At 40.6% G+C, this 24,267-nt stretch overlaps 2 protein-coding genes across 2 annotated transcripts; one reads left to right on the top strand and one right to left on the bottom strand.

Moving 5' to 3' along the window:
• Positions 1-17,418: 17,418 nt before the first annotated feature.
• si:ch211-217g15.3 (uncharacterized protein LOC368914 homolog) lies at positions 17,419-18,899 on the top strand. Its single transcript, XM_068723312.1, has 4 exons — positions 17,419-17,499; positions 17,670-17,733; positions 17,865-17,902; positions 18,002-18,899. The coding sequence occupies exons 1-4, from the start codon at positions 17,492-17,494 to the stop codon at positions 18,732-18,734; spliced, it is 843 nt and encodes a 280-aa protein (XP_068579413.1). The 5' UTR covers positions 17,419-17,491; the 3' UTR covers positions 18,735-18,899.
• Positions 18,895-20,593, bottom strand: fuom (fucose mutarotase). Its single transcript, XM_068723323.1, has 6 exons — positions 20,445-20,593; positions 20,122-20,190; positions 19,974-20,044; positions 19,742-19,840; positions 19,582-19,655; positions 18,895-19,249 (listed from the first exon to the last, which is right to left on the bottom strand). Exons 1-6 carry the CDS (start codon positions 20,527-20,529, stop codon positions 19,183-19,185), a joined length of 465 nt encoding a protein of 154 aa, XP_068579424.1. The 5' UTR covers positions 20,530-20,593; the 3' UTR covers positions 18,895-19,182.
• Positions 20,594-24,267: the final 3,674 nt, after the last annotated feature.

The raw sequence follows: 24,267 nt of genomic DNA, 5'->3' as shown, positions 1-24,267 counted from the left end.
CAGTGAGGACTTAATATTAACAAAGCTAAAGCTAATTCTACCGTACAAGCTTCCATGATATTTATTGTTGATTTTGAGGAGTATTTATTATAAAGCATCAATGGCTCCATGCTTGCAGCCCTCACCCTATACATTGGCATGGTTGATATCGGTGTTATATTAATTACTGAAATCATAAAGTTAAGCCTAAAGGGTTCACTTAATAAAACTACAAGCTCACCAATAAAATTGACTTAACTTGACACTTGGACCGAGCTCCGTTTCACTCAGGCCTAGTCATGCCAATCATGCCAAAGAGGATGTGGAGGGCCTGAGGTCTTCCTAGTGATATTTTTTTCCCTCTTATCTGATCTGAGCATGAAGGGAACTGTAACAACACGTCAGTCTTGATGAGCTGTTTCATCTTTCCCACCGTCAGCACATTGCATCAAGTGAGCTGCCACTCGCTGCACCCACTCACGGTTGGGTCTCACCTGACGAAAAAGGTCATTGACACGACCCGCTCACCGTTACAAAATACGTACATTTTCTTCTTTCTTGTAACCAGCCTCAGGACATTTCTCAGGGTGTCACAGAGTAAAACGTGACAGAAGACTTGACTAAGAGTAAGCACTCAAGGCATCAGTGTGCTTCAACAGAAGTACTAGCCTGATGGTCGAACAGCATCTGAAACACCCTTGCTGCACACCTTTTTAAGTGTTAACTTCTCTCTCGGGCGTTCTTGTTTCTTTCTTCACACAATTACTGTCACCTTTTTTGTGTACAATTGTAGGGAAGCCTTTTTAAGAACTATTGTCAGAAAATGTGCGTCATTATCCCCATTTGAGCGTCACATCATGCCCCTCTCTGTGATGGCACACTTTCTACCTCGCCTCACAGTGTAGCCTTCAGATGTGGTTGGACAACACATTTGACCAACCTGATACCTCTGCCTTCACTCATTACTGCCAACCTGGGCATCAGCAGGGCAGGATCAAACTACACAATACTAGCTCCACATTTCCAAACAAAATAATCCAGTAGCGTATCATTTTATTCTGTGTCGCGTGTCGTAACAAGACAACCAAGTTTGGGTGGTGCTCGAAATGAAAACAACCCCGTCTGAAGAAAATAGATGTTCTCCATGGCGGGGAATAAAACCTGCTTTCATAGAGATGGAAGAGACACAATCGTACAAATGGGAAAACAGGGGCATAATTTCAGACAGTCTGTCCTTGAAGGTCTCATGGTGTTGCACTTGTTGGTACAGCAGTGTTGTGAAGGTAATTGGAACTCAAAATACAGGTGCGCTACAGCCATTGATTTGAATGCAATTTTTTTGCACTAGCATAAGCTGAGGTTGTCTGCTTGAAGCATTGGTTGTGAGGATGATATCTCAGTCATTTCTGTCTTTTGGAGGGCATACAGGAGACTCACATGGCAGATGATGCTCGAAACCTTTGTAATTACGTGATGGGTTGTTGATTGGTTAAGTGCTTTTCATTTATTCTGTATATGTTAGCATGACTCGGCTGCCAGGTGAAAGCGTTGACAGGCAAGCAGCGAGCGGGTTATTATGCCTCTGTGTGTTGTGTGTGCAGGATATTGGGTTTGGTGACGGGAAGGCGCGTTCCACATGGCGTCTGACAGAGACGAGCAGAGTGGTTGGCTGAGGGGGACTCGGCAGTGAGTCTTACATGCAGTGCCAGGTGCTAACAGGTGAACACAGAGATATTGTTGCTGTATTGTAGCGGTATGGTTACGGAGGGGTACAAAGGGAACCGGACACCCTCTCTGGACCTGGAGCGAGCCAGGGGTTAGGGTGAGCTCAGTGACGGCGCTGACAGCAGGGGGGGAACTCAGATGGTAGCCTGCACTCAGCGATGATAACGACGGCGATGATGATTATGATGATGTTAGAGAATGACCCACTAACAGAGTCTAGTAGTCAAATTATCATAAGGTCTTTATTGTCTGGCCATGATGCAGATGCAGATGTAGGCGTCGCCAGTATGAGGGTGATGACAGCAGAGGAGCAGGAGACATCACAGGACTGACGGAAGCAGGAGAAACCTGACACACGCTCACAAACACACACACACACACACACACACACACACACACACACACACACACACACACACACTTAGAGGTACAGCTCTAACCCATGCAGTGTCTTGAAATATAAAGAAGCTTAGCTGTAAACTACTGAACACGTCTCTGAGTGAAATAAGAGCAGTATTCCTGTGGTTCACAATGGTACGTAGAGGTCTTGTATGGCCTTGCAGTATTGGTAGCAATTCTGTGGTCAAATGAATGACTGGAGAATGTTACTACCGCATGCTATATATTACTATACCCCCCCAACACACACACACACACACACACACACACAGACTATACATCTCACAAATGTCACTGCCACAGCATCAGTTTCCCAATTTGCCTCTCAATGAATTGCAGAATGAGGTCAGACCACAGCACACTGGGAGACGATACTGAACACAGTTTGGTGTAGGACCACTGGAAGCTGAGAATGGAGCACTGATTTGTGTCAAGCTGTTTGTGACAGCTGTTGCAGATTGACTATTTGCAAATTAGGTTAAACATTTCCCAACAATATTACAATTGACTTCTCTGAAACCACTCAAGTGATGGCAGCTGCACTGCAACATGCTGTGACAATTTAAACTGTGACAAATCACACAGCAGCACCTGTTGGGAGACGACTGGTCCACTGAGATGATAAAAAAAAAAAGAAGTCAACTTGCTTGTTTCTTAATTCTAAGTTAAAGATCTTTGAGTTAAGAAATAGCAAACTAGACTAATAATTAGAAGTTAAACAATATATCCTGGCACAATATATTGTAATAATGTAACATTAAGAATTCCGGAGGTGAAAAATGGACTACAATGTTGACTAAATCTGAAAGGTTATAGTTTTAGTTTGCACTGGTTGAATATTAAGAATTAGGTTTACTGTCCAACTATGTTAAAAATATTGTGACAAACCATCTATCGCGTATATTGGACCAAACAGTGAAAGAAGAAGAAAAAGAAGTGGAGCAGTTCCACATTTTGGATTTGGGGAAATGCACTTCAGCTTAGCTAAGCACAAAGACCGGAAACGGCAAGCCCGGTTGTCTGAAGTGAACAAAAGCTGCTTGCCACAACTGTCGTTTTGTTCTCGTAATTTTTCTACGAAGTAAATAATCAATGTGAAATGTAACGCTAAGGTAAAACCTGCTGGCTGTAGCTTCATATTTACAGTGCAACAATCTATGGTTCTCAAGAAAGACAGTAAATAAACATTTATCCCAAGATGTCAAACTACTCCTTTATTGGATGGTACAATCTTTTAATACTGGAAACTTTTTCTTTTTTTAGTAAATCTCATTCCAAACAAGTACAGGATGGCGTATCCTATTATCTACCAGAGCAAAACAGTGGACCAAAAACAATATTTCATCTGATATTTAAGAGAACATGATGTGTTTTTTTAGTCCTATATAGTACATAATAGTTGTAATTGATGGCTATTGAAGCCATATGATTCAGCTTTCAGAGGGGACCATATTTCTGTTACATATTTCCTTGTGACTCACTGACTTCAAAAGATGTTCTTGACATGTCGTTAATAAATTATAGTCAACAGTTATTCTCGTGGCACTGATAATGTTGACCACAGAGGAGTTGAGACTGGAACAAATTAGGGTCACATGACTTGATCAGGGGCATTTTTGTGCTTGCTGTAGATGGTGGGAATACTTCCTTGCTTTCGGCAGAGATTTCTCAGGCCATCGCATGCCTACCTCTTTAACTATAATCAAATGCTGTACTTCAACTGTCTCATCACATGTGAATGCAGATACAGCTACATAAAAATATAGTTTAAATAGAATATATTTAGGGTTTCTGTAAGAATGTGAGTGTGCGCCTGTGATCTCAGCTCAGTGACAACCTGAACAAATACGCTGAGTTGATTCTTCTGAGATTACAAAAGATTCCACGTCGTCTCATGAAGCTCTGAAAGAGATGGGAGGGCAGAGCAGAGGCCCCTGAATAAACAACCATTAAATTCTCCCTGCGCCTGTATGAAGAGAACCTTCAGACTTGGGGCCGTGCTTTAAACAAACCAAAACACGAAACCACAAAGAAACAGAATTAAATGTAGGGAAAGAGAAAATTGTTTGAATAAGGAAGCTCATTTTACCTTATACTTAATCTTTTTTATATTGGAGGCTAAGAGGCAGATTAGTGGACAGCCGGATAAAGCGAGGAAGACGGGTGGAGGGAGAGAAGAGGGGGATGAAGTGGATGAAGGAGAAGATGAAAGCTTTGTTGTGCTGATGCTTAATGAGCTGGAAAACACAATTGAACTTCTCTGACTGTGGAAATTGCTGTGAGGGCATCGTAAATTAGCGCCAGTGTGGGAGCTAGCCTGCTGACAGAAAAGGGGCTTTGTGTGGTAAAGGCTTCTTCACATGCCTGCAGCCACTGAGATCCTCACAGCGGTATCATGGCTCGATCTGTCGCACGACTAGGAGTTCGGCGGTTACTCTTAAACATGGACAAGGGAGCTGTTTGGCAGCAGTTTTGTGCACTCAAGTGATTCTCTCCTCTCTACCATATTACCTGTTGATCTATGTTAACCAAAAAACGTTTACATTATTGAGCATTATTAATATTGTTATTTATTTATTATTTAATTAATTATTTCCCATGCTCCTGACCTGAGGCGCTTTATATTGCAGTCCGTATGTTCTCTGCGTCCTGCTACCTGCAGATTCTTAGGGAGGTCAGACAAAGAACAGATGGACGAAGATACAACATAGTGGATAAGGGAGAAAGGGAGCGAAGAGGAGATGGGTCCCTCTCTTTTCTGATATTTAGTGAACTCCAAAGGGTGACTCTTCATTCTGGCCTTGCAGGCTTGGCACATGCCTTCTGTTACTAAGTGGCTTCATATTGAAAGGCTTTGCAGCCGCTATTCTCTCTCCCACTGGGTGCCAGCCTCTCTGCCCTGGCAGCTGCTGGGCTTTAGAATAGACCCATAGTTTCCCCTCTGCAGGTGAGCTGCACAGCCAAAACAGGGCCCCTCAAAGGCCCTTTCAGAGCCTCAATAGGAATCTGACTTGGGGACAGAGGAACGGGTGCACAATGGCCGCCTTCTCTAGACACAGAGAAGATGGAGATGAGCTATTGGGGTGCTGCTTTAGTGTTGCTTATAGCCATGTCGGGGAGAGGTGATGGGAGAAGAGAGGAGAGGATGAGTTCACCCTGTAAAGCTTTAGAAGGCGTGGTTCTTTCTCCTGTGTTACTCTCTGCCACTGCAGAGCAGGGATGTCCTGTCATCCTGCATCTCGGATGTAATTGCTGTGTCTTCGAAACCTGATGAAACGAAATGTTTTTTCCCTGTCCTGCAGGGTGATAGGGGTGACACTCAGCTCCTATCCACACCTCCCCTCTTTCCTTCCCTCCCCTCCTATCCCAGACCACTGGAACTCCCTTTCACCTCGGCAAAACTCTTCCCATGCAGGCAGGAAAGAATGCACCTCCCTCTGCTCCCTCTAACCTCCTTTTAATAGTTTGCATTTTAACTTTTATTAGCAACAGCTTTCACTGATATATGAAGAGTTGGCAAGGGAAAGATGGGGCGAGGGAGGGGATGAGAGACGGAGAGAGGGTTGAAAAGTGTGGGGATAGAAAAGAGCGATGAAGGAAAGGAAAAAAAGGGCTATCCTTCTTCTTTGTTGGTAATTGCAGCATGTCCACATCCTGTCAAACTACAAAAAAAAACATCAATACAATTTGGCAACCTGGATCTCTGAATCTCTGCCTTCAAATTATGACTTGGTGCTAATTCACTATTATTGTTTTTTGTCTCACTAATCATATTGTGAGCAAATTATTCTATACATAATGGTTTCTAATGGTTCTTTCAACCCATTTGAGACTTTAGCAGTCTATACGTTTATTTGTGATTTGGTCACATACCGCTCCCTACGTAAACCATTTTGACTTTTCTCGAGTGTCCTTAGGAAACACAATGTGACTAAGTAATGTCTGGAGTGCTGGCGGTACAGAAGGGTATTGTCGTTATGTCTCAATGAATGCTAGCAAACACAATTTTTACCAACATTTGTCACTTTTTAAAAACAGTTGAGTACAAGGCACTCAAGCGTGGTAGCTCCAAAAAAAAATTCTCAAAATGCAGCCGCCTTGTAGAATTAGACTGCTATTCAAGTGAGGCAGCAGAGGCACTGCAAATGAAGTAGCCTGGCGAAAGAAACATAACTACAAACATGGCGCCACGTAATCTTCCTCGATGCAAGCTACATCCACAAATTGCATAGAGAATTTCGTACTTAATTTTCTGTTTAAACTCTTAAATCCCAGGGAAAAAGATACCTTGGAATATGCAAACCGCTGAGGTCACATATGGGGCAGGGGTGAGCGGGTTTGTACGCATAAAGTGCAGCAGCTAGCGTAGCTGTTGGGCTACAGCATTCAGCTGAAAATGATACAGCTTCTTGTCAAACACTTTCTCTCTTTCAGTGTCCCTGCAGCTAATACGCATAACATATTTCCTTACAGAAATGAATGGGGAGCACAATATAATGTAGCCAAATTATGAGTTAGTTTGAATTTGTTCGAAATTGATCATTCAAAAAAGTGACAGCCCTATCTCAGCATGAAATCTGAATACTTTAACGTAAATGTTTCTTCTGAAACTTGTATGATTTAGTTCTTTTAAAACTCCAGTGACTTAATAGCGTGAAGTTAAATCTTGACCATGCGTTTATGAATACTTTAGTCAAAATCCTAAATGAATGACTGTGATCTTAATTTTAAACTTTGCCCATATTATCCACGCCTGCTCCAAAATACAGAAATGTTTCTGCAGCATGTTTTATGTTATTGTTAACATTTCACATGGGATTTTAAACAAACAGTCTTCTGAGGGATTACTGAGCCTTTAGCTCTCTAATATAATTAAGTTGGCTAAGAAGATGCTATCAGTCCCTGTCTCATTTTTCTCCCCCTCTAATCAGTTCCACTCTGTTATTGCTGGCCCTGGGGTTTTTACCTCTTTGCTAAACTGCTTTCACAAGCATGACACCAAAGACTATTCAAATGTCTAATGGACCCTTTAGAGACACAGTCACTGTGTGGCTGACCTTACTGCAGTTGTTGCCATAATTATGGAATAAATGCGCACTGATGTGACATTTCTCACACCTTCTTAAGCCTGGAATGGTTTTTCCCTTCTGAAGTTCGTTGACCACTTTTGAAAGGTTAAGTGGTGAATGGGGGCTCTCATGGCAGCGCAGAGGGCTGAGAGACACAGACAGACTGCGACCGCAACCCTGAAGGACATGAAACGCTGTGAAATCCAGGACAGACAGTTTAACATATGCTCTGAGAACATACATGCTCATGAATGCACCCACTTCATGTACTATTTACTCTGAGGTTTTGAGAAGAAAGAGGCATGTCCTGCAGTCAGGCCAGCTGAGAGTGATTTAGTGACATTAGTAAAATCCCATTCTGGCCAGCGTCTCTCCACAGGGATAAGTTCATAATGTAATAGTAACCCTCTTCAGTGACACTCATCCTGTGTTGGCTTGTTTGAAGTGGACACATCATGATTGTGTTAGTTTAATTTGAAAAATCGCTTTGACTGTTGAATTTAACCTTAATGTGTCTTTGTTGAGATGTGACTAGTTCCTGAGATACAGTACAACGCAATAAAGGTGTGCTCTGTTTGCAAAAATTCACAGTTGTAACTTTTGCTCATATGAACTGCAAAAAAAAGCTCCTGCTGTGTGCCTGTATAAGCCAGTATGTCTGTAACTATTAACTCTGGTCTGTTTGTACACCTCTCAACACTCTCTGGCCTTCTCCACTTCTTCACATTTCATTACTAATGATGAAGAGACCGAGGGAGAAGAGATTAATTATGATTCCCAGACTTTATGTCTTCCACCAAGCGATGACCTTCAGCTTTCAATCAAAGCTCAACAATCAAAATGATCTTCTCTCAAACCTGCTGCTGAATAACATGTGAAAAGAAACACCCTGACATTTTGATAGATTATTTAATTCTTCATGTTAAGACTTGTTGTCACAATACACTATATAAGAGCTTGTAAATGCCCAAACATTTACTCAAACAGTGATTAGAGCAATGAGTCACTGACCATCAGCTCAGTGACACATTTTTGAAACAGGAAATCCCTTACAACAAGCATGTGATTTTTATTTGGCAGTACACAAATAATATGAGGAAGGAAATATATTACAATGATACTACAATGACATTATAATTCAATTGTAGCTTTTAATCTTCACAGTTTAGTTTAACTTGCACAATTCTCATCATCAGAAATATCTAAATTGTACAGACAAACTGTAAAAAACATCACTGTGTGTCTCCTTATATGACATCTGCTTTTACTACTTCCGCTCCATTTCCATCGTGAACTGTTTGACTGATCAGTATCTGTAGTTGTTTTTTTACTTAAATATGTTCAACAGCAATACATCTAATCCCTGGAGACAAACTGTATGTAACAGTGTGACACTGGTGCTTATTTTATGCGTTGAGCTGGTGTGATTTGAAGGAATCAACATTACTGTTATTTTACTTGAGATTTAAAGAAAACCAATATGTAATGCATTCAAAAGACTTATTTTCTATTGGTGTCCTTTAACGCAAATTAGTTACAGCACAGAGTAAGTGGCAGCAAGTTATCAGATATCAGTGGTGGTGAGCCCTTTCCCTTTCATGCTGTGTCTGTCTTTACTACCCTGTTGTCTGCGTTCTGCAGGTATGTAATTATGGTTTAAAAGGTTGGAGCCAGACTTTCCACAGGGCACAGCGTGGGAACAAAGAAGGGTCTGGGAGATGAGGTCAGGGAGCACAGCGGCTTCACGGTGGCTACAGACTACAGAGATAGACATTTAGGGACAGTCGTCCTCCTCAAATGAAAGTGCGTTTGTGGAGTCGATTCAGAGGTCTGACTCACATCCTCTGACTGTGCCGAGCTTTGAAAGATGTGTAATGAGCAACTTTGCAATCTGGCATGAATGGAGTTTGTTATAGCAGCTACAGTTGATGAAGGATGCATTACAGGTTACCTCAAATCCGATTATAATTTGTCATTTTGACGCACAGCAATACTGAACATAAGAGTGCACAAAAAGTTATACAAAGGGGGAAATAGGCATTGTAGGTATTTATTAAATATTGGAAATGGCACTGCTTGATAAAAAGAAGGCATTTTATAGGATGATTGAGACATCTGACTGTATCGGCATTTGATTTAGGTATCTAATAACATTCATATTTTTTTGTCTTTTTATGTTTTTATCTACTTTTGGAGATTGTTGGAACAATATAGAGACATTTTAACATAGCCTTTTTTATAACATTGAATATATACAATTTTGAAAAGTGTTATTTATTATTGTATTCCCATTTCCCTGCACTTAACATACCATGTTAATTATTTTTATCTGTATTTGTAATGATTGGTCAACATCCACTTTCTGTCCTCATCCTGACATCAGGACAGCATTATAATAGCCTGTTTTGTGCTTGAAACTTAAAGCATAGTTGTCTTTACAGTATGTGTGAGGTGTTACTTATCATTGTCCCTCTCTCCCATAACTTAAAGGTCAGTTGGTTAGGAAAACTTTGGCACAGTGTGTTGATGCTGGGACATTTCTTTCTACGATGACATTCCAGATTTTCAATCATAAGGTGCTGAAAAACTTATATTAGATACTAAGATTTTTGGGGAATTTATGATTTAAGGACCAATTGGTCCCACTATGGTGGAAAACAGCATTGCTGTAAAGTCAAGTCTGCATATGAGCCTATAACAGCATATAACAGCCCTGGAAGCAGTGCTCCAATTAGTTGTTGATAAATGATGAAGACCAAAGATTAAGTAATCATTTTAATTGCTGCGTCAGTCAGTGGGGTTTGACATTCTTCGTCACCAGGGAGTCTGTAATTATCCTTTGACTGTGTAACAAAGAAACCATTGTATATTTGAAGTATGAGGATGCACAAAAATGAGGCATAAATCACTGAGATACAAACAAAACGTATTTATCTTTACATACATGTACTGAGCTTGTTATTTCTTATCATAAAGGAGAGTATGAACCTGAAAAGATGAGAGTTCTGTACACATATCGGGTCTATCTGTATTGAGAAAAAACTGAAAGCAGAGAGAAGACTAAAAACTTTCATCTGCTGACATAATTGAGCAAAGAGAGCACATGTTTCTTTAATAAGGATGAAAGCGTGGCGCTCTTGTAACCGGATCTCTTTGTAGCAGGCAGCTTTCCATTAAGGAACAGCAGGATCCTCTCTTTAACCCAGGAGCATCGGGACAGATGGGACTGTGGCACTCAAACTCACACACAGACCAATTCAGAGCAACACCGAGAGGATTTCTGTGATCTTATGGATACAATGAGCTGTAAATATAAAGGGAAAGGGCAGCAGGGAAGGCAGAGTAAAGAACATCTGTAACACCTGTACTCACTGTCACTCCTCTCTGTTGTCATGACAGTGTTTCACGGGATGTGCTCCCCGCTGAGTGCATCGATGATGAATTCTGTGGTGCTGGGGGTCAGAGGTTGAAGGTTAGGGGTACTCCAGCTGGCAGCCAGGGCCGCAGTGGACTCTAGTGAGGGGGCATTCAGTGGCTGGAGCAGGAGGGGGAGAGGTTGAGGCAGAGGAGGGAAGGGGGCAGAAGATGTTTCTCTTTTTGTCTTGTTTGATGTACCACACCCTCAAGTCCTTCTTTTCCCTTTCTGGCATAAAGTAAACTCTCAGATGTTAGAAAAAGCAGACAAAACACATGTAGCATTGACCGCTATCTCTCAAAGTTAAAGGGCTATAATCAAGGCTTTTATATTAACAATGGATGACATGACTATGTGAAAGTTCCCAACAGAGTTTTAAGCTCATTGTTTTGTTTTTCCGGCCTGCAAATTTACTGCTTTGTTTCACTCTAACCGTTTTCATAGCAGACATCTGTTTTCAGCTGAAAAACTCTAAAATCCCTCTGAACGCTGCCGGCCCAGCACCAAACAAAAAAACAGTTCGTGACTAGCGAACATTTAGCAGCTAGAGACAGATTTCTCTCAGGAGTTGGTGGAGACCAAAAACAGTCAACAATGTGCTTAGGTGGTCGGAAACACGACTTCAGAAGATTGCAAATATTGGTATGTATTTGCTGGATGTGTAAGCAACTTTCTGCTTACAACTTCGCCATATCAACTTCAAAGGTGATAATATGTCAGTGTTTACAGTTTGTTTCAGCTGCCCCCAAAAGTGGAAGAAAATCAGTTATTGCAGGTTTAAAGTTTAGGTAAGAAAAATGAACTGCAGATAAAGCAGCTATATCTATGAGTGCATGTTAGTAGTCAAGTCTCTGTAGTTCCTTCGTTTATCCTGTAGGGGGCAGATCTCCAAATTAATGAGCCACATGTGCCAAGTGTTGGCATGATGTGTGCTTCATTTAAAGAGTTTTCCAAAACATTAGTTCTCCTTGAGTGGAAAATGTGTTTAATGAGAAGCATCCAAAACACAGCAAATAGCCATTAAACTTACTTTAACAGCTCCCACATGAGTTTAAGAGGGATGTGATTGAGGGTGTGTGTGTGTGTGTGTGTGTGTGTGTGTGTGTGTGTGTGTGTGTGTGTGTGTGAGTGTGAGTGTGAGTGTGAGTGTGAGTGTGAGTGTGAGTGTGAGAGTGTGAGTGTGAGTGTGAGTGTGAGTGTGAGTGTGAGTGTGAGTGTGAGTGTGAGTGTGAGTGTGAGTGTGAGTGTGAGTGTGAGAGAGAGAGAGAGAGAGAGAGAGAGATCTTTACAGTGTTTATAATATAATATTTCCATGGTTGACACTGTCAAAGCAATGTAATGGCTCTGTGTCAGCATAAACAGCTAGCGTCACTAATGGCCATCTTTCACACAGATACTCAGATCAGCTTTTTTCAGATTAGCTGCCCCGGACAATAAGGTCACCCATATTCCTCTGTGTCTCCTCTCAGACAGACAAAGAGCCTCCCAGTCTTCTGTCATCAGTTACATAACAGGCAGAGGGGAGAGTTCCTCTTTCTGTCTGTCTCATGTGTAGCTGTGCAGATCCCGGTCGACCTCCCCTCGTCTGACTCGGCTGTCATCAGAGCTATTGTTGCTGGAAATCTGTCTCAGGCATTACCTGTGGAGCCAGATAGTCAGGTGGCTCCGGGCCTGAGACTGACTGGCTCATCACGCCCCTCATTTTGTCCCCCTAAATTCCCACCGGGTCATTGAGGAGACATTTGATTAAGCATCAGCACTGAAATATGTTAAAGGTAGCGTCAAAAGCTCAAGTGCTGCATGCAACTGTTGAGCAGATGGCTCACTAATTCTTCCTGCGGCAACTTCATAAGTCTGACAGTTCCCCCATTCACCAGACCATCATCACAACACTTCATGTTCGCCGCCGCTCTTCCATGGAGGTCCTTCCCCAGCCCTGTAATTGGTGCGGTTAAACTCCACCGTGAGATGTCTAATGTGTGTTTAATGGGTATGGCTGAAGCATCAATTAAGTTAATTGTAGATCATTGAGTTAATTTTAGTAATTTAGAAAACCTCAGCTTTCCTAAATGTTGTGAGTGTGTGGGGGGACATGACGGAAAACTGTGAGTAAAGACAGAGGGGTGGTTAGTCTCAAATACAGCGCTGCGCTCCAGGACAACCTTTATGGGATTTACTGATAGTAATGATGGTGATGATGAGGTTTTGGTGCTGATGATTGTTTTAGTGGTGGAGGGGTGACTTTTGAGTCAGTATGTTCATTATCTGGTTTCAAACAGAGATACAGTATGTGTTGAGGTTTAGCGTGGAGTCTGATGTCTTAGCTGATTGTTTACTATTTGTTTCTTTACCTGTAGAGAACTCTTGATACAGACGCCACGTTAAGTCAAGTACAAACATGACGGCTGCATTACTCACAGTCTTAGTCGTAATAAGCTGTTATTGGTTTTGAGAAAGAGCCAGGACATCAGATCCTGCAATTAAAGTAACAATTTGAAGACAGTGCTGTCATCAGTCGATATTAATCTTCAGTATCTGACTTCACATTTTGCATGTGTGTAAGTAAGTGGAAGGCTACTGAGAACACATGCATTGCATTCATACTCATACATGACGTGTAGACTTAGAGGTCTACACATCATGCAAGAGCTGTGAGGAAGAAAAAGCACACATTACTGGTGTTAAATTTGAAATTAAGAGCATATTGCCTCTCAATGGCTATCCACATGGCGACAACGGTACTAGCAGCTAACGGTACTAGCAGCTAACAGCGCTAACAGTGCAAACAACGGCAACAGTGCTGACGGAGCTAACAGCGTTTACCTGATGGGGAACCTGAGTGTTTGGTTTAGCTGTAACCGCCGTATGAGAGCAGTGCAGAGTGGCAGAAATGAACTAACCATGCAGTGGGGCACGCTCACATGCACTATCATGCACTAAAAGCTTGTATGGCCGGCCCGGCTGTGTCAATAAAGCACATAGAAGCTCGGATAACAGCACACACAGAGGGAGCGTGACTTTATTCTCTGCTCAGGTAGACATTACTCTAATATATCTTAACATAGACAATAGTTGTGTGCTGTAATATTGAATTGTATAGAGAATCTTTAAGCAAAATGAAGCCAAGAGCATTCCTTTTAAAATGGGAACATTCAGTTTGGCGGTTTCCCCCATAAATAGCTGCAAGCTGCAGCTTTTGAAGCATGTTTACGGGCATGAATCATGACTTAATGCTGCATTTAAATAGTTACAGACAGGCAATTTATTCTTGGCTCACTCCTCGCATTTCGTGCAATAACATCGTGTGACTGTGTGTGTGTTTTACAGTTTATTGGCAGCGATCATTACCTGCTGTCAACTCCCACTCGTTCTGGTCTTTATAGGGTGCCCTCTTATTTTCCAAAAGACTTGTCATTCACATAATATATACAGTATACGTTTAAACATTGCACCAGCACACACATCTAGCCAATAGCAGGACATAAGCAAAGGTATGCACTTTGTAGTGTGACAGGAGGAAGGGAAACATATTTGCTCATGCACTTGGCAGATCAAACCAAGCCTCTGATGGTTTCTAGAGGTGTCAGCGCATAATCTGCACAAACCACATATCAAAATTAAATTATCCTCACATCACCTGCAGCCAATTAGAAAGAAGAGAAGCTGAGAAATACACAACATAAAGTTCTTCACCATCAAGAATACAAACTTATCATGACACATGGGCCATGTCACTTCATCCCAGTGGGATACAATACCATATAAAAGTGTTTGGTTTTGAGTGTATGAGCTTGTCAAAGTGATAAACATCCATTGATACATTTCTTTGAGCCTAGAAACAAGTTTAAGTGAGAAATATGGATACATAGGTCTGACATTTTGTGAACGACACCATTATCTTTTCTTGCTGTGAGTTAGATGAGAACATCTCTATCACTGTCATATCTGTATGGTCACAATCCTGCTATACCAGCAGCCGCTTAGCTTGGCTTAGCATAAAGGAACAGGGAAAAACAGCTTGCCTGGCTCTGTCCAAAAAAAAGAAAATCTACCTACCAGCAACTCTTCCAACTCACCAATTAAGAAGTTATATTTTATTGGTGTAATGTATGCAAAAACCAAAATGTAAAAAGGACAAACTACCATTATTTAAAAATGTCCTCTTCATTTAAAGTGCTCTGAAAAACAACCTCTCCTAACTTTTTTACTTGTAACTCTATGGCTTTTAAACTCTCCGACACTTCATCACCTTAGTGGAGTGACCGAAACACAATTTAGACGGATGGAAAGCGACTCATTTGCTGAGCCGCAGCGCTCTGCCGTCCAGAGGTTGGTAAAACCACAGACGAGCGTGTTTTCCTGTAAGCCCGTGAGGCCATCAGAAGTTCAGGGAGCAGAGTCCTGTGGTTAATCTGCGCTGGTAGCTGCCGGGCCTCTGGCCTTCACATGATTCACTGATGTGTGTGGGACACAGAGAGCTGCATCTGTAGAAGCTTCAGCACACTTTATCCATCAAACCTCACTTTCAAGACTTGGAGTAGCAGGATGTCTTCTCCCAGGGTTGTGGTTTCTGGGAGACCGACAAAGCATTTCCTTAATGGCTCACATCATACTCCTCAATGTCAGTTTAACAGCCAGTGTCCAGTATGTTTGTCACCAGAATGAACCTGTCAGCAATGTTTTAATGATTATCTTCATGAAGGCAGTCTAATTTTAAAGGAATAAATAATGTGTGGACTAAAAGCAGACTCAGACAGTGGTCGCTTCCTTGTCCATGTTCTACTGACTGTCTTAAAGATGTCTAGCATCTGCTTGCCCAGGGAGCCTTTTGTGGGTAGAAGACAGTAGACCACTGAGTGACCTGGGAGTGGGGCTAGTTGAGGGGTAACATTGGACTTGTACATATGGATCTGATAGAGAGGGCAGATAATCAGCAGACGCAGTGGAGCCATCCCTTGAACAGAGCAGGAAGTGTGTAGTGTGTCTGTCTGGTCCTGTTCTAATAGTGTAGTACAGTGTGTGTGTGTGTGTGTGTGTGTGTGTGTGTGTGTGTGTGTGTGTGTGTGTGTGTGTGTGTGTGTGTGTGTGCGCGCAGAATCCTGTTGTCATGAGACATTATTAACCCATATGTTAACTTAATGAGTCTCCTACTGTTGTAGGAACAGGGAAAAATGAGCAGTGAAGAGTTCTCACAGTCCTAACGGTCTCCTGAGAAGGAAACTCTAACGTGAGCTGCATCACAGCAGATGGAGGGACTGCAAGACGTTAAAACACTGAACTGAAATTAAATCACATTCTTTAAGGGTGTATATGTTACATAAGATTAGTTTAAATTTGTTCATGACTGTGTAATGCAACTTACAGATGTTTGACATGGTCTCAACGCTTTTCTGTTTTGGCCACATATCAGAAAAATGTATTCATGAAGTAAGTTGTAATTATTATTCCGTGCATCAGTCCACAAGCTTTTTTGGACAAGCTAAAATGGTGAGTGTGATAAGATCTTGGCATGGATGTAAATTTGAGCTGACACATTCTCAACAGTTGCTTCAGTAAGTGTTGTGGCTGGCACAAAGATCACAGACCGATCATCTGCCTTCAAACTGTCCTCCTACAGTCTGTAGGAGGGCAATTAGTCTTTTTAAATGATTGAAGCTGTACGCAGGAGGGAGTCTGTCTGAGAAAGTTCCTGTGAAAGTAAGCCAAGCATGGGGAGTATGTGCATTGCTGCTTCATGGTAATATTACATATGTACATGAATTGGCTTTTGATGTAACTATAAATAATATACTTTTTATGCACGCCATCCCTTCTTCTGATTAAAAAATGTACCAGTTAGCGTATGCATAAAAAATCCCAAATCACTGTATTTAAATAACAGTAAAGTAGAAGTTGTACGATGCTTGTGTTGTCTACAAAAAATTACCCACATTAAGCCTCCAAAATATTATCATGAATAGTCAGGTCTCAACTCTTGCAATAACGTCAGGATTATTGTTGTATTATTATAAAGTTTATTTAATCAGTTAAACCTCTCTGAGATTGAGATCTTGTTTATTTCTTTATTTGTATGAACAGATAATTAATGAGAATATAGTGAAAAACAATTGTATTAAATTATGTCTGGATAGGCAAAGTTATAATTGCTGACAACTGCCGAACCCTTAAAAATGCTGCTTACAACTACATTATGATGAGTTATTAACTATTTATTAAATATTCATGTACTGCTAAAATATAGATACTAGAGGGCCAAATGGTAAATTGCTGAATTTTGATGCCTACATAATCTAGTACAGAAAGAAAGACTGACTATATTTGCACTATAGTTACAGTGAGCGCAGGTATGTAGGCAACCTCATCAATGGGATTGGAGAAACTTTTACTGCAAGATAAAGTTTGTCTCGTGATAAAATATCTCAACCTCAGCTTTAAGGCCATTGGGCGTTATAACATTGAGATCACTGATTGCTGACAAGGAAGGTTAATGTTGTTGTAAAACTGATTAAATCTATTACAACAGTATAGAATTCAATATATTTTTAACTGTTTCTGAATGCCAGAAATCAGAAATGAGTTACTTTTTCAATCACAGTAAAATAACAAGGGTGAACTAAACCAGAAGTGACATTGATGTTATTCAGATACAGTATATACAGTAAAATGTACACTCACACTTGTTAGACTTGATGACAGAATGAGGGTGTAATCAGCCATTGGCACAGAGACACCAGTAGGTTGACTAAATGTTGCTTGAGGTAGTGAATTACTTACAGCTGACGCTCATACAAAGGTCAAGAAAATATGATTAGTTTATTGGTGGAACTTTGGTCCTTCATTTTCACAGAAGGTGAAGGGAAAGTTACTTGTTCACCTCCAAAGCGTTGAGCTGAAAGCAGTCAACATGTTCAGGTAAGAAAACTACAGATCTCTTCAAAGTGTTTCTGATTGTTAACCTGGTTCTAATGTGTAACAGTGTATAGATTGCATGGTTTGTTTCTTTGACTGGACAAGGATGTGTTGTGTAATGTCTGTCACAGTGTTGAAATATGGACTTTAATCCAGAGTCTCTTCACTTTTAGGTTTTCTCTAATAGTCTGTGTTTATCTGATATTTGGCATCACTGCAAAGCCATATAAACCCTGGGTATGTATATATTGCTACTGTCTGGTTCAACAGCTACAAATCATATAATAAATTATTCCTGATGAATTTAAAATGACAAGCATGTATGTTTATTGGACATCAGTCATGTAATATTTGTGCTCTTTTCTCAGAATAAACCCAAAGATGAAGCATTCCAGGATACGGTTATGTAAGTTGTATTTTCCTTAAACTAAAGAGAGTAATTGTGTTCTGGATTGAGGATATGCAGACTTAGATTGTGTGTGTGTTTTATTTCTATTTATCTCAGTTCCTTAGATAACAATGGAAAGATGTCCTGGGGAGTGGAAGTGGAGCCTCCTGAGGACATGGATGAGACTCACTATGACATCGACCCTCGCATGATGATTTGGAAGAGTATGTCAGCCAGTGGAGAGGAAGAAAAGCCCCTGAAGGCTGAAGAAGACTTGGATGAGCTGTACTATCCTTCAATGGTTGATCTCCTCAATGTCCAGATCCAAAACCTGGATGCCCTCCCTGCTGCTGACATCCGGGCAGAACCCTGGCAGGAAGTTGCCCAAATGAAGAACCCTCAGGAACCAGAGGAGGATAAAGATGACATCGACCACCCTGGCATCAGTGAGGTGGCCTCAGACGAGCCTGAGCAGGACTGGGATGAAGTCTACCACAAAGCGAGGGAGGAGCTGGATGGATATCTGGCTCCACTAGTGACCGGATATAAAGCTGGTGCAGAGGTCCGCGTTGCACACTCTGAACCAGAGAAGGATGAGGACGAGCTGTATCACCGTGATGACCAGGCTTCACCTGTGCAGATGGAGCTGCTGAGCCGTGAGGTCATGGGTGGAAGTGAGGTGAGAGTTCACCTTCAACCAGAGGAGGACATGGACGACCTGTACCACAAAGAGCTCCTTGAGCTCCCCTACCTACGAGATGATTATGAAGGTGTCGATCCCGTTTATTTACCATCTCAGAGGAAGCACAGTGAACCAGAGGACGATCTGGACGATCTCTACCACCAGTGATCCTTCAACAACTCATCCTGTGTAGATCTCTATCATTTCAGATCAGACACATAGCTGATACACAGGTAAATAAATAAAGATGTGTCATTTGATTTCATGAAACTGTCTTCAATAAGAATAAACATCTAAATCTGTTAATAAAGATCCTTTAACATGTGCATCAAAGACTTCATGTGTTTTATTTATTGGTCCAAAACAGACGATAGTTACAAAAATACAAAATAATTTCTGCTGCATGTGAACTGGAGATAAATCTGATAACATTTTACAGTATTATCAAAATGGAAATAAATTCTATGCAAAAATATTCACCTTCTCTGGATTTTCACTAGAAATAATTTCATTTGTGACTGAAATTATTACATCATCATTACTTTAATGTTCTGTGTGTGTGTGTGTGTGTGTGTGTGTGTGTGTGTGTGTGTGTGTGTGTGTGTGTGTGTGTGTGTCACTGTAGCAGCTCAGCAGGGATGACCCCTTTCTTTAGTATCAGATTCCCATACAGAGCTGTTTCCCTGTGCAGACAGAGCAGAGGAAACAATATCAGCTGTATCTTTAAAGACATGTTTGAAATAATGAGTCTTTTTTGAAGAGTTTAAAGCATTGTGTTGTGCAAATTCTAATCTCCAATTATTCAAATGGTATTTGTGAAAAAAGATAGCCCGGTTCCAGACTTTTGAATCGCTGCCTACATCTCATTTGATAAGAAACTCACAGAGTGAATCAAGTGAAACAAAATGTCAATTCAGTCATCAGGCTAGTAAAACACGTTCTTTGTACTCATTTTGCAGACACCGAATGAAACATTCAGGTACAATAATCACATGAAGGCAGAGAAAATACACACCCTGTTGCCACAACAGCATAGGCTTTCTTGGCTCGCTCATAGAAAGCAAACCTCTCCACCTTCTCAAGAGGAGACTATATGTAGGCAAAAATCAACACACAAAGGGTCAAAAATCAAAGGAACACAAAGTGGTCATTAATCATTAGACACGCCCTTTTACCTGAGACCCCGCCTGACCCAGGAGCAGTGTGTAGGTGTCCCACACAGGGACAGCTAAACCTCTCTGGTTGTCACTGTCTACCAGATCCATGACTGCAGCCTTAGGAAGCACATGAGCACAGATTCAACAAATAAATTAAAAAGACAACAAACGTAGCCTACAGAAAAACTCCTTATTGCCATCCACAAGACATCAATCAGTGGTTTTAACTTAAGATTCATGGGTCCTGTACCGGAGAAGGGACATAGGTGTCCAGGGGCAGCAGCTTCAAAATGGCCTCCAAAAGCCGTGGTATTCCCAAGCCTAGATTAAGATCGAAAGCAGTTATAAATACATACACTTGCCAACATTTTTATTTACAAATATATGTATTTACCTACCATCAGCTCTTATCTCTTTTGGACCACAAGCACAAACGGAAGATGCTGGAAAATTTGCATCAGCAAGAACTGAAAAAAATAAAGAAAAACACTGAGTGAGAGAGTGACTGGATGAACTACAGCATGTTACATTGAGGATGTTACCAGTTTACAGGTTAATGATGCAGTGAGTCCTGCTCTGTCACTCTTTACACTGGTGTTGACTTACACTTGGATTAGCCTTCTGCCCTACAGTTGCTATACACACACGTTATAGGCTATCACTGCTACCGCAGCCAGCGAGAGGCGACCATGGTTATGTGTAATGTCATTAAATACCATACCCAGTTCATCCCCGTGGCCCATTTTAGCGAGAGCATACAGCAGATCAGGAGATACAACTGAGGGGATTCCTTTCAGTACGACCATCCTGTCAGCCACAGAGAAGATAGAACTGGTAATGAAGCGATCGAGAGCAATTGTTCCGCCTTACTTCCGGTTTCGTTTAGGTAAAACGTGCGAGCATGCGTACAAGGATGCCAACATGATTTACTTGTTTCTTAACAGGTTTATCATTAATAGAGGTTAAATCACAACTTTTGAAGCAGATAACTTCTTAAATTAGACAGCTTGAAGCGTTTGAAAATACATCAATAGCGTTCATTGCAAACATTTTTCAAGAATAAAACTGTCATCTGCCAGTTGGCTTATTATAATATTACTCCTGCAATAAAGACACCCTCTAAATTACTTTATTTTATATAGTGGTAAAAGTCTTTTGTAGAGATTTTGAAATGTATATAAAACTATTAAATACTGTACCAACAAAAATGCTATAAAAACTGTAACGGCATGTACTGACCGTGAACTATGTATACAATTCTACAATTAGAATTTGTTACTTAGATATCACAATTTTCTTTGCATTATTTATTTTCTTTTTTGTATTTATTTCCGTCTATTTTTCTGCAGTTGCCCCCTGGCATGTTAGTTTGAATGTTTGCTTTTTTGCACTGTTTCTGTTGTCAGTTTGGGAATTGATGTTTTTTTGGTTAGATTCCTGAAATAAGGTCTGTGGAAGATATTTTAACGTTTTGTTCTACAACCTAAAATATGTCAGTAATACCCTGCTAGTCAAAGTGGCTAAATGAGACTTTAACACGTCCTAATGCCGTTTAGTCCGCACTTACAGCCTGTTTGTGTATATGTGCGCTCATGCAATGGTAGTGTAGTTTGTTTACAGCCTATGCTACCTTTTTACTTCTGCTGATTGCATTCACGCTTCAAAAATCATAAAAGAGGTGTTAATTTGTGAAGATCATCTTGCTGAAAAAAAACGTGAAATTATCATAAACACTTTGTTGCCCCAGTTTATTGTCTGCAATAATCCCAAATCCCAAATGCGACGCTAACTTCGGGGTTGAACTACAAAAATACGTCATCCCTGCGGCGCCATATAGACCGTATAAGAAGTGCAGCGCTTTATAAATGGTTTAATCATCACTCCAACACCGTTGTCTGTTCGAAATCCCAGATTTTAACACAAATAAATATTTTAGCTATTTTCATTTTGTACATATCTGATCTATGGCTTATATTTATGTTAAGTATTCAATTAATTATTTCCAAAAATGTTAAGTCCGTTTTGCAACTAACTAAAAGTTATCTAATGACATGGAAGCCTATCAAGCTATAAAATAGGGTTGTGTCATTAGTCCAACAAACTGCACTGTTGGTTAATTTTCGGCCTGTGTTGTTTCTGACACCCTTGGGTGGGCATAATTTAAAGCAGACACCGGTGAACGTGTTATTCCGACACGGTCCTTGGTGCCAAGAATGTGAGATAATGAAAATATTTCTCAGATGAAATCCACCCTGCCTGTTTCATCTGTGAAACTCTCAGCTGGATGGCAGGAAAGTGCTGAGGAATTCTTTCCATGACCGCAGGTCCCAAAAAAAAGAAGTAAAAAGTAAGAGATCTGCTTATAAAAATGGCTTTCATAAAAATCAGGTCACAGCATTGAGCAGTGCAGGCTTGTGGTTTTATAGCCCATAGTGAATTTACAATCCTTATACAGCTGCTGTTAATAAACAGAAGATCCATGTTGGAAGACTTTATTGCTAGTTTTTAATCTGTAAATATTAGCTGTATGTTCATAATATTTCTGCATTGCAGACCAGAGCTACAATGCATTTGGCTTCATCCTCTTATTATTTATCTATAGGCCTTGAGATGTTCTGTGTGTAATGCTGAACTCCAAAATACTATGTATTTTGTGCTAATTGTGCAGGAAGAAACCAGCCCACATCACACTGAGTTTAGTATTTACTTTTGTTTGGGCCTTATTTTTGTTCGTTTAATTTAATCCTCAACCATAACCTAAAGTGAATGTACATGCAGTTCTGACATTTAACACAGGGTGGAGCGTCAATGCAGGAAGTGCATGTAAGCTCCATACAGGTGATGAGGATCAGGTGGACGGTATACAAACATCTTTTTGACCGTGTCAACATGTTGGCCTGAGAGCGTGACTGGCTTGGATTCTGATTGGAAACAGAGCAAGAACGATGCTGCTATAATTCCACGGTGAGCGCATGTCAGACGGCGAATAAATGGATCGCCAAATCCAAAGACAGCGCACTATAGACATAGTTTATTTGTTTAGCACAGCTTTCATCGTTCGCCCCTCAGTGGCATATGGATAGAGCTATTTATTAAAAGGCATTACAAGTTTATAGCCTACCTAAGGATACATATATATGTAGATGATTCGAAATCACGTTTTGCTCACATTGGTAGTCTACATGCATAGATCAATAACAATATCAAAATGATTTGGATGTAAAAAACACAATGTTAAATCCACCATGACTGAGTGGCACAGAGGCGGTGCAGTTTAAGAATATCAGAGAGAAGAGACGTTGCAAAACCGGAGAAAAGGCCCATGCAGGAGCCAGGCCTGTCTGCCAGCATGAAAGCCCCTTTCTCCCTCTCTGGAACCATGCTGCTCTCTCTTTATTCCGGCTGCTTTAAATGAGTTTATCACGCTATGAGGGTCTGCACTGCCAAAATGTAACGTTTTGCCCCCTTTATCAGTGTGGAGAGCCTCAATTGAGTCTACATTTATTATTTTGACCTTTCGGTAGTCTCAAAGAGGAGCTTCTTTTCGGGCCCTCTCTGCAGACTTTTGTGCTTCCCCGCGGAGTGAGAAGACGAGTTTTTTTTCTTCTCCTTTTAAAAGTTTGGTTCCAGGGGGCTGACAAGAAAGCAAGCTCCAGGGGAATATTGAATGAAAATAAGAATCAATTAGGCCATGGCCTTGTGAATATATGAGGCGCTGCCGTGTGAAGATCAGAGAGAAAAAAGGTGCCTTGGGATGATTGGAGCGGCATAAGAAAGCGCTCGCTAACCAAATTTGTTCTGGTTTTTTTTTTGTTTTTTTTTCAAGTCAAAATCATCGTTCTATGTGTTGCTGAATATTTTTTTTGTCAATATACGTGACTGTAAGGCTATTCTTAGCCTATCTACATTGAGACATGAGTATTGGTTAAGGTGTTTTCTTTGCTGCTAAAAGTATTGGCACTATATGAATATTTCCTCAAAATAATTATAGAAGTATCATTTTACTGAAATAATCATCTTCACCGACATTTTGTTAAAAGACCATTGTTATAAGATCTTAAATTTGAGCCTTTTGGATATTTGATGCAAAAACCTGCACAGTGACACATTTTGGGACTATTATTATTTTAAGTAAAGAAATCACAAGTTAATTGGGTATGAATATATTTTCACAAGTTATCTTTTTTTTTTTGTAGACCTATCCAGTTTTAATAACCTGACCTTATAACTGTCACTTTACACTTATAAGTTTCACCAAATGTAGTGCTCATCTGCATTGGGTGGATAATGTAGACCTATCAGGCATATATCAAATTGAAATCGCCAATGTGTTTAAACCGGAAGACGATTATCAGATATTGAATTCAAAAGGAAATTGTCACGTATTAGTTTTCCTTGTGTCAAATCATTTCAGATTTTCAAAAAGACAGCTCAGACTTTAATCTGGGTCACTATAGTTTTTAGGAAAGCCTACCTTAATTTGTACAAAGCCAATGTATCGGCTAAAACACTTGTGCATAAATATACATACCCATATGGCACTT

The sequence above is a fragment of the Cebidichthys violaceus genome, unplaced genomic scaffold, assembly GCF_023349555.1.
Source record: "Cebidichthys violaceus isolate CVI_PGR_0920_01 unplaced genomic scaffold, fCebVio1.0.p SCAF_10, whole genome shotgun sequence".
Taxonomy (NCBI): Eukaryota; Metazoa; Chordata; class Actinopteri; order Perciformes; family Stichaeidae; genus Cebidichthys; species Cebidichthys violaceus.
This window is presented reverse-complemented; position numbering and strand designations above follow the sequence as displayed.

Bases quoted from the DNA above. Each gene is read 5' to 3' on its own strand.
- si:ch211-217g15.3 (XM_068723312.1), top strand. The intron at 17,734-17,864 runs GTATGTATATAT...CTCTTTTCTCAG, and splicing joins CAAAGCCATATAAACCCTGG to AATAAACCCAAAGATGAAGC. The intron at 17,903-18,001 runs GTAAGTTGTATT...TATTTATCTCAG, and splicing joins GCATTCCAGGATACGGTTAT to TTCCTTAGATAACAATGGAA.
- fuom (XM_068723323.1), bottom strand. From the start codon at position 20,529: ATGGTCGTACTGAAAGGAATCCCCTCAGTTGTATCTCCTGATCTGCTG. The intron at 20,191-20,444 runs GTATGGTATTTA...TATTTTTTTCAG, and splicing joins GGGCCACGGGGATGAACTGG to TTCTTGCTGATGCAAATTTT. The intron at 20,045-20,121 runs GTAGGTAAATAC...ATCTTAATCTAG, and splicing joins AAAAGAGATAAGAGCTGATG to GCTTGGGAATACCACGGCTT.